We start from the raw sequence: 10,549 nt of genomic DNA on the forward strand, positions 1-10,549 counted from the left end.
ATGCTAGAAAAAAAAGCAATATAATGTAACGCTTTAACCTAGTGCTAAAGAACGGCATGCATAAATACTACATCATATGATCTATATTTAGAGCCTTTAAATTTTATTATTTATGCTCAGGACATGAGAAATATATTATAGCGATTGGTTTGTGATTATGATCGAACGAGTTAACGCACAGAAGTAAAAGATTCACATCAATTTTTTCAAGAATATGCACATAACAGTTCGATGACCAATAGCTAGATTATAAATAATTTAAATTACAATATACATACATATACATACTCCCTAAGTTTCTTTTTAAACATTTCTCGGGTGTTAGCTCTTCGACAGAATCTAAGTTTTTCGATGGCCTAAGAAAATTTAGGGGATCGGTCTGAGATCAAAATATTTTTTCAGTCTAAATTCATGTGAATTCACTTTTTTTTTTTTTTTTTGGTCACTAAAAAAAAGGACACTTTTTATATTTGGTAACAACTTAACTCTGAAGTTTTCATTTTATCCTTAGTGGGTGTTTGGTGTGAAGGAAAAAATGTTTTCCTCGAAAATATTTTTCTGGAAACCAAGTGAATTTCTTACTACTTATTTTCTAGTGTTTGGTAAATAAGCAAAAAATAATTATACCAAGAGCATTTATATCATATGCATGTAATTAATCTAGCAAAATACTACGGAGGTGGGATGAGAATTGGGATGGGGAGTGGGATTTCGGGGTGTGGGGCCGGGAAAGTAAGGATGGGGGTTAGGGGCTTTGGGTGGGTGGGATGAGATAATAAACTATGAAGGTCACTTATGAAACTTATTTTTCCTACTTTTGTTTTCCTTACTTCTGTTAGAAAAGTGATCATTTTCCTCATTTTTAAGGAACTTGTTTTACTAGAAAAAATATTTTAACCAACCAAATATGAAAAAACATTACAAAGCACACCCTTAATGAGACAAATTGTACAAATGGTTATGATTTATTTAAGATTACAAGTTTTAAACGTTTTAATTTTATTCTTAAATTCAATGTCAGTAAAACACTACGACATTAATTAGAACGCATGGAGTAATTGGGTAAATACTTAACCATACCAAATGTTTACATCAAATTAGTGTAATTTATGTAGCTAAGTAATTTAATGTAGTAAATATATACATTTACTAACCTTAGTTAGTTGATGTTATTATATATTCATACACATAAAATGTATCAATTAGTTTGGTGTAAACATCCGGCGCGTGTGAGTTTTGACCGAGTAATTGGTTAGTTATGTAGTACGACAAAAAGAACTTTTGAATTTCATAACTTCATGTATATAAATGTATAGCTATAACATCAAACTACTATTAATATAAAAATAATAGAAATTCTATCCCTTTGAAACACACTAAAAAAAAAAGAGAAGGAATTTCATAAATAGTAGGCGTTTGGACATGCGATTTATCTCGCGAGATGAAATCAGTGTTTGGACATGCGATTTCATTTCTGATTTCATCTCATGATATGAAATCTCAAATCATCCAAAAAGGCATGATTTGGGATTTGAAACCATCATTTAAAAAAATGTAAATGTAAAATTTGACTCATACGTTTATATGTTGTAAAAAAAAGACACATAAGTTGGTAGATATCATGTTTACCTACCATTTGTATTAAATATTAATCTGCAAGTTGGTTCCTATCATGTGGGAAGATTATATTAAAGAGTAGTTACATTATTATTCATGTTAAATTTTCCTTTTTATTGAACCAAAGTTTGATCAATTGATGTTGTATTTTTTTAGAAAGGCTTTAAAGAGCGTATTAATTTTATTATGAATGATTTACTCATTTGGTAAGATTGTATAAGAATTGAAATTTTTTTGATGGTTTTCACAACTTGTGGGGTTTTATATTTATAAAAAAATTAAAACTTAAAAAATTCAAATTACATGTCTAAATATGATTTCATCTCATCTCCAAACGGCTTCTTAAATTAACGTATATTTCAATATTTTTCCTTAAAGAGGTTTGTATTTGTGTCATTTAAAATGCATTGAATAAAGTAAATAAAAAGAAAACAATATTAATTCTGTGTAAGGTACAAACCCAAAATTACAGAAACGTACCCCACATTGTTCAGTCGACTGTGATACACAGAAAGGGACAGCATAACACGAAGAACAGATTCACGGACTGACCATTGGGAATTGCAAAATTAATATTTTTAATTTTTTTTTAAATTTTCTCAAATGTGGGTCCAAATGTTTTAATTATGGTGTAATCATTTTATTCCTGATGGTGATCAGAAGAAAGGAAAAAGGTCAAAAAGGCCCCCAACTTTTTAAGTTTCAACCCTCTCCATGTGTTTGAGCTTTTTCAACTTATTTTAATATTATTATTAGTTTGTTATTCCAAGAAGAGGAGATTCTAAAGTAATTTTCTTCACACGTTTGTACAAAGTTTATCGCAATCCCAACAATTTACCCCTTTTTGCTCATTTTTGGTCCACTTTGTTAAAGAATTATAATTGTGGACTAGTAATTAAGCTGGCTTGGCTACAGATTTGGTGATATTAAAAATGAAAACTATGTTTAAATATGCATATCACTTCAAAAAATATGTGAGTTTTGTGAAAATGATTTCTTTTTACGTGAAAAAAGTGGTTAGAATCAGTGTCTAATCAATTTTTCAAACTTAAAAAAATTAAATTCAATTTGAAGTTGGAACTGGGAGTAAAAAATAACTACATAGGCGTTTGGACATAAAAAATATGATATTAAAAATTTGAAGTTAAGTTGAAAAAACGTATTTGAAAATCAAAGCTATGTTTGGAGTTTGGACATGCAATTTACATGAAAAGTTAAATTTTTGTGTGGAAAGATTTTTCACTTAGAAAATTTGGTCAAAATCGTTTCCTAAAATTTGAGAATTTCATTCGCTACATAGGATGGAGGAAGAAAATATGACATTTGCATTTTATGCAAACATGTATTTTTTGGCAGGGCTGAAAATGAAATTAAACCCACCAATAATAGATGTCTGATAGGAAAATAGCCATTATTATCTACATGCCGATTTTAATAGCAATTTTACACACACACATATGCAAAGGAAGAAACTAATTATTAGAATCTTATTGCTGATTTTTTGGAGTAGTCTGATCCTGAGAGGAAGGTTATATCACCGTCGAATACCCAGGATGTTTATAAGTGGCCTTAATATCTTAATAGTTTTTTTTTAATTTTTTTATTTAGAGTTTTAAAGTTGTTTCAATAATCTCGTTGCTGAAAATAAATGGTCGTACTTGAGTTCCAAGTGGTGATATTGTTTTTATTTATACCTAATATTTTCGTTTTGCTTATCATCTACATATACATGTTTAAGGAAAAAAGATTGATGAAGAGTCCCATGATTTCGCTCGGGGCAAGGTAGATCCTCCTTTGTGAATAACACCCGATCTGGTAGAATGGAAGAGATTCCTCAATTTTATTTAGAAGTTTTAAGTTTGAGTTTTTAAAATGAAAAAAAAAGGATTGGTAGGATTATTTCTTTAATGGATCCTAAAAAACTCGAATTTGAATTGATCTGACCAGTAAGTATCATAAGATAAAAAGATATACTCTAGTAATTATTCTTGAGACAATATATTTAAGTGAAGATATACTTTTGACTTAGCATCCTTCCCTTTCACTTCAATTTGGCCTAAATAAAATTCCAAAAATAAAAAATTTAAGAGTATGCGTGCTCATTACACACCGAATAAAAATGTACAAATGATTATATACTCCAAGAGAGTTGGCGTCATATTTATCTAAAAATAGAATCAATGATGAAAACAGCGTATTTTGGGCTTATGTAAATGTGTTCAAAGTTTACTGCTGAGGACTAAGGCCAAAACGTTATCTTCTCCAATATTCTCATAGTACTATGGCAGTGTTATCATTATTCCTACAATTTAATTTGACCAAAGGATGACTGTGCATGGAAAATGGAAAACCAATAAAACCTATAGTTGCTTTGATGAATTGAAAAATCTTTACATTAATCCATATCCCCGTTTTATTACTTAGGATTAGTGAGCTAAGTCAGAAATTTATGTAAGAGGATTTAAAAAAATATTAAATATGATATTTGAGCATGCATGTGACATATAATGCAACTTTTGAGCTTCTTTTGTTATTATATTAAGAAGTTTTCCTCATGTGAAAGAGATTCAAAACTCTATATATATCCAAAATTATTTGTTTTTATCGCGAAATAATCGTTTGATGAAGGGAATTCAGCTAAACCCCCATTCTTCCACCCAATTCCTTCACTGCCTAAGATTTGAAGTTTATGAGCTTTGATAATTATCCCTCGCTTGCCACCAAACTCCTCACTCATTTATGTTACTACCTAGGTTCATAACTTATTTTATGTTCCACTAGAAGCAAAACAAAAAATTTCGTTAAGGGTGCTTAACATTTAATATATGTGTAAAAACTAATTAATGATATATAGTACAATATAATTTTCTACCTATACAATAGTTTTCACTGCTCATCCTTTACTCTATGCGAGTATGCAAGAATGCGACTGCTCAACACATATATACAATCTTGGCTAAAGCTATTGGATTATGTCGAACCAGTACAATAAACGGTGTATTCGACCTTTTGAGTGTTAGCAACATAGTTTTGGAAAAAATATAGCAGGAAAATAAAGAAAAAATGAAAAACTACATAATACAGTATGTATTTTTTTCGCTAATCAAGGAAAAAAAAAAAAAAAAAAAAAAACAAACAGGGTGGCACTGGGGACAATTTCGGTGGCTGTAATATTTCTGAATATATATCTCGTAGTCACAATTTTATCTTCTACTCTATTTTAGTATCAATCTTAAATTATCATCTGTTGTAGTAGTCTTGATAAATGGAATTTAGCTCGAAAACTACAAAATGACACAGAGCTCTACACATTCTGGTTACAAGCAGCATACAGCCAATACTACTACGTACAAAAATATACATACTATTAAAAAAGCCTATTCTTTTAAAAATACTGTAAATATTTTACTACATGACAGAGAGAGATCAAAACAAAAAGGTGACCCCAGCAGCTAAATCTATGGCTGACCGACTTTGAAATATAACAACATAAAGGTGAAAGCCTGAAAGGACATTGAAAAAAGAAAACTTTGTAAGAGAGAGAAATACAGTACTGTGTTTGTGTGTGTGTGTGTTTTTTTGGTTAGAAAAAGAAAGGAAATATTCTCTTTTGCTTTCATAGTCTTTTTTTGGTGTTTTCTTTTATAATCAAACAAACCCCTTTTCTCTCCTCTCTTCAGAAATCTTAGCTTTAAGCAAAGCCAAGAAGTGAGCAAAGCCAAGAAAAATACTTCACACAAGTTTGAAAAAAAAAAAAAAAGGGTCTTTAAGGTTCTTGTTTTTTACTAGGTGTTTCAAGATTCAAAAAGTTTGTGTTTTTATTGTGTATATGTGTGGTTTATTCTTTGTTCTTTTGGAACAATCTGAATAAACTTCTGAGATTTGAGAATACTACCAAGTTTTTTTTATCTGTTTGTAGTTGGAAAAATTAAAACTCTTTGAGAGTTAGCTTTGTTTTCTAGCACTCCACACAACCAAAACAAAAACCCCATATTATCAAATGATGTCTGGAGATTTGTTTTCAATTCATCCTCAACAACAACAACAACAACAGCAGCAGCAAGTACTTGAACCAAACCCTAACCCTAAAGCTAATGCTTCTTCCAAGAAAAGAAGAAATCTTCCAGGTACACCAGGTAATTAATTCATTTAGTAGGTATTTGGTCATAGATTCCAAATATTTTTTAGCTTTATTTGGAATTTATAGAGTTGGAGTTGTTCTTGGTTATACTTTTTACAAAGAATATTTGGAATAATATTCATGTTTTTCGAATTTGAAATACAACTTCATCGTGAAAAGTCACTTGGCAAACTAAGTTATAAGCTGATTTCCAAATTTGAAATACAACTTCAAGTTGGATTTAGAATTTCATGACCAAACACTGATTTTCAAATAAAGTGAAATTTATTCGGGAAAAAAGTTAATAATTTTTATGGCCAAATAGACTCCACATATTTTTTCACTTTATTTGGAATTTATTGAGTTGAAGATGGAGTTGTGTTTGGTTATAGTTTTCGCAATGAATATTTGAAATAATATTCATTCAAGAATGTACTTCAAGTTGAAATCCAACTCATGACCAAACACTGATTTCCAAGGAAAAAATTATTTCGGAAAAAAGTGAATAATTTACATGGCCAAAAGAGTCCTTAGTATTACTACATAAATATTCATTTGCATGTAAAGATTGAATCTTGCTTACCTTTTTTGTTTGTTTGTTTGTTTGTTTGACAGATCCAGATGCTGAAGTTATTGCACTTTCACCCAAAACACTTATGGCTACAAACAGATTCATATGTGAAATCTGCAACAAAGGTTTTCAAAGGGACCAAAACTTGCAACTTCATAGAAGAGGACACAATCTTCCATGGAAGTTAAAGCAAAGGAACAAACTAGAAATAGTTAAGAAGAAAGTATACATATGTCCAGAAAAAACTTGTGTTCATCATGATCCTTCTAGAGCACTTGGTGACCTTACTGGTATAAAGAAACATTTTAGTAGAAAACATGGTGAGAAAAAATGGAAGTGTGAGAAATGTTCAAAGAAATATGCAGTTCAGTCTGATTGGAAAGCTCATACAAAGACTTGTGGGACTAGAGAGTATAAATGTGACTGTGGAACTCTCTTTTCCAGGTAATTAATTTGTACCATGTAATATGTTCTTGTTTGGGAATATTTGTTTCAGACTGAAATAAATGCTCATTAGCTTCATTCATGGAAGTTCAATTTATTGCCTCCTCCTCATGACCATAAATTATCAGCTATTAAATTGTTTGATACCATGTGTCTTTTCACTACTAAAAAACGGGAAGACAAATTTTCAAATAGCAAAATCCGTAACTATTTTTATTTGGCAACGGATTAACGATGCACGGATTATCAAAAAGTTATGTTAGCTACGAGCAATTTAACAACGTAGTTCGTAGCTAATTCCAATTTTTGTTGTAGTGCATGTGTTTGTTATACCTTAACTTAATGTTGTTGTTTTTTGTTCATTGTAAACAGGAAAGATAGTTTCATTACACATAGAGCTTTTTGTGATGCTTTAGCTGAAGAGAGTGCAAGAATCACTTCAGTGGGAACTACTAACAATTTGAACTTCAACCAGCAATTACAACCCAATTTGCCTAGTGGAATTTCCCAAATTGGGACAAGTTTTTCACAAGATTTTAGTGGGAATAATTCTATGCATCCTCAACAGCAAAAACCAAGATTATCACTTTGGTTAAATCATCAAGCTAATCAACTTCATAACAATATGTCAGCAACAAGTTCAAATCTTTTTGGTTCTCCCAGTTCAACTGCATTACCAGATCATCAAATCTCAAGTGTCTTTGGTGCATCATCAATTGGTAACCAAATGCCTTGGACATCATCAATTGACAAGAATACCCCTGCACCATCAAATTCCTCAACTTTATCTTCTATGTACTCTGATAATAATAACCAAAATAACCAACCAAAATCTTCAACACCAATGTCAGCTACAGCCCTTTTACAAAAAGCAGCACAAATGGGCTCAACCAAAAGCAGCCCAAATTTCTTTACCAACACTTTTGGTGTAATGAACTCTACTTCATCAACTTCACCCTCATCAAACACACAAATGTTCAACACTATGACCCAAAATTACAACCAGCAAACAGACAATGGGCTTAATGGGTGTCCAAATATGAGTTCAAATAATGCTAATTCTAAGGCAATCAATATGGATGGTGCATTTGGAATGCATACTCAAGGTGTTCATTTCAACTTGGATAATAGTCTTACTAGAGATTTTTTGGGCATGGGAAATGAAGGGGGTGGGCCATTTTTGTCACAAGAGTTAGCTAAGTTTGCTTCAATGAGTTCAGCTATGGGATTAAGCCATTACAGTAGTGGTGGTCACTAGCAAGCAATATGTCTTTTCATTTATCTTTTTGTATCACAAAAATACAATAATGTAAAATTTGAATCTTATCTTGTTATCAAGCTGGCATTTCATTTTCACTTTGCATTAATTTGGCTATATTTAATAAAACGTTCACAAAATATATATTGTCTCTGTTCCTTTTTACTTAGTTCTTATGTTAAAAAATAAATCTTTTTTTTATTTGTCTATTTTATTAAATCAAGAGTTTTTTTGTAATATTACCTTTATTGTTAATAATTGCATAAAGTAGTAATAGTGAAAATTAGATTTTTAAAACATGCAAATTATTAAGCAGTGGCGGAACTAGGATTTTTACTAAGGGTTGTCAAAATATAAAAAGTAAATATACGACGAAATTAAGGGGTTCAACACATAGTATATATACATAAAAAAGTTCTTTTTACGTGTTTACACAGTGTAATTTTGTCGGCAAAGGGGTGTTCAACACCCCTTGGGTGCATGTGGCAGAGCCACTGTTATTAAGGCCAAGGGTAATATATTAAAACAAACCCTTTACATTAGTAATTTTGTAAGGATACAGTGTCAAGTCACACATTAGTAATGTTGTAAGGATACAGTCTCAAGTCATTCATCACCGTTACTTTCTTTTCCAAACTCTTTTATTAACCTCTCTACCTTCAAGATAGGATAAAGGCATGTGTACACTCTATCTTTCCCGACCACACTTGGTGAAATTATAATGAGTATCTTCTTGTTGTTGTTGTCATTGGTTAGAGTGTCAAGTCAACAAGGACCAGATAAAAAAGAATGGTGGGAGTATATGTGACTTAGGGACCAACCATATTCAGAATTTTAATTAATTGATGTGAAATACTGTTATGTTGATTATTCTTTTGTTTTCTTGCGGGAGTTGTTATGAATTTAGTATAAAATTTCTTATAGCTGCAGAAATATTGGCTGCATACTTTCATTTAATTCTCTACTTTTGAGGGATGGAAAGAGTGCATGGCTATATATGCTAATCCTTCCTCTATATCTCTAAAAGTTAGTACTATGGAAAAAAATCAAGTAAATTATAGGAGAAAAGAAAGTTACCTTTTGTTGTTGTTTTTACTGTTATTTTTTCTTCATGCTGACCCGAAACAAAAATATGGAACGATGGGACGGACTACGACAATAAGGTCCAAGTTATGTCGTATTGATGTTAAAGAGGTGAACACATTTATCAGAGATTGCTTTAAGATAAACCTTGATAGTTTAATCTCTATCTTCTAACTATTGAACTTATTACACTTTGAAACTATGAAGTTAAAATTTACTGTAATATTTATTAAACATATAGTAACTTTTTATAAATATGTAAGGAGTTATAAATCGAACCATATAGTATATATAACAAGTTATTGTTAGTCATATATGTACAAAAGAAAAAGTAATATAACATTAAAACAAAATAGGAATTAGTGATTGCGGTTATATGTGATAGCGGTTATCTGTTGCTAAACTGTAAAATATATCATCGCTAATCTTTCTTTATGATGAATGATCTTTCTTTATGATGAATGAGCGAGTGATTGTCAGAAAATTTGATTAGCTATACACTATTTAACCACGAATTTCATACTTGATTCTGTTTTCTTAACAGTAAGAACAAACATGATGACCGTTTTTAAGAATGTATAAAATTCAATAGAGATTGAAACTAACCTAATTTGCTCCAATTATTGGATATATTAGAGAAAAGGCAGAATAAATCTCAACTACTCAATCTTAGGCCTAATTTCTATACGTAAGAATAAGATAAATATTTAAATATTTTGCAAATTCAAGATGAGGGACCTTTCAAAATTAGTGTGGGGCCTTTGTGTCTGGAGTTGGTGATAAAAAATGGGCATGCATGTATTTTTTTAACTACGTGTTGGTTACTTTAAATTTCAGCTTTCAAGTCTACGAAGGCCCTAAATATTATTTTATGTATTTATTTTTTCCTACAAACTTATAGTACTGTAGCTAGGATATAATTGTAGCCTTTTAATCTAGAAAAAAAAAGTGGGCACAAAAAACAATGAAGCAAGTGTTGACTAGTTGTCAAAACGATAAATGGAAGTTGTCAACGTTGGTGGGTTTTGCAGAAACTTTTTGATACTCTTGATTTGATTAGTCTATTTAGCTGCATGCAGATCACAACTTGCCAGAGGCACCTTTATTTTGCTTTTTCCTAAGTGAATATTCAAAATAATAAAATAAAATCATTTTCATAAATAAAGATGAGTAGCTTCAATTATCGGATTTGATTCTATAACATTATTAATGAAGTTTCTGTAAGCAAGTTAAAATATTTTAGTATTTTTGTTCTAGTCCTCTTTAAACGCAGCCTTTCCCGTACTAGAGGTAATTAATTAAGCTGGCAAAAAGCATAGAGCGTGTATGCTAAGCTCTCGCCCTCCTTCCATTCGTGAAGTTGAAACTAGAGTTAAAGCGCTATTCCTCGATGTCATAAGTTATCTTTCTTCCCCATGACGTTCTCAAAACACTCGTTACCCTTACTTGTTTTGAA

General features: G+C 30.8%; 1 protein-coding gene across 2 annotated transcripts; it reads left to right on the top strand.

Moving 5' to 3' along the window:
- The first annotated feature begins 5,144 nt into the window (after nucleotides 1–5,144).
- On the top strand, nucleotides 5,145–8,108 carry LOC132057275 (zinc finger protein JACKDAW-like). Of its 2 annotated transcripts, none has more exons than XM_059449808.1 (3): nucleotides 5,145–5,744; nucleotides 6,353–6,752; nucleotides 7,125–8,108. In XM_059449808.1, exons 1-3 carry the CDS (start codon nucleotides 5,618–5,620, stop codon nucleotides 8,008–8,010), a joined length of 1,413 nt encoding a protein of 470 aa, XP_059305791.1. In that variant the 5' UTR covers nucleotides 5,145–5,617; the 3' UTR covers nucleotides 8,011–8,108. The 2 variants fall into 2 exon arrangements, with proteins under 2 accessions (XP_059305791.1, XP_059305790.1); XM_059449807.1 differs by having other exon boundaries at nucleotides 5,146–5,753.
- The last annotated feature ends 2,441 nt before the right edge of the window (nucleotides 8,109–10,549 follow it).

This window comes from Lycium ferocissimum, chromosome 5 (assembly GCF_029784015.1).
Source record: "Lycium ferocissimum isolate CSIRO_LF1 chromosome 5, AGI_CSIRO_Lferr_CH_V1, whole genome shotgun sequence".
NCBI lineage: Eukaryota > Viridiplantae > Streptophyta > Magnoliopsida > Solanales > Solanaceae > Lycium > Lycium ferocissimum.

Excerpts from the sequence above, each read along its gene's own strand:
- LOC132057275 (XM_059449807.1), top strand. The coding sequence starts at position 5,618 with ATGATGTCTGGAGATTTGTTTTCAATTCATCCTCAACAACAACAACAA. Across the intron at positions 5,754-6,352 it reads AAATCTTCCAGGTACACCAG|ATCCAGATGCTGAAGTTATT; the intron begins GTAATTAATTCA and ends TTTGTTTGACAG. Across the intron at positions 6,753-7,124 it reads TGTGGAACTCTCTTTTCCAG|GAAAGATAGTTTCATTACAC; the intron begins GTAATTAATTTG and ends CATTGTAAACAG.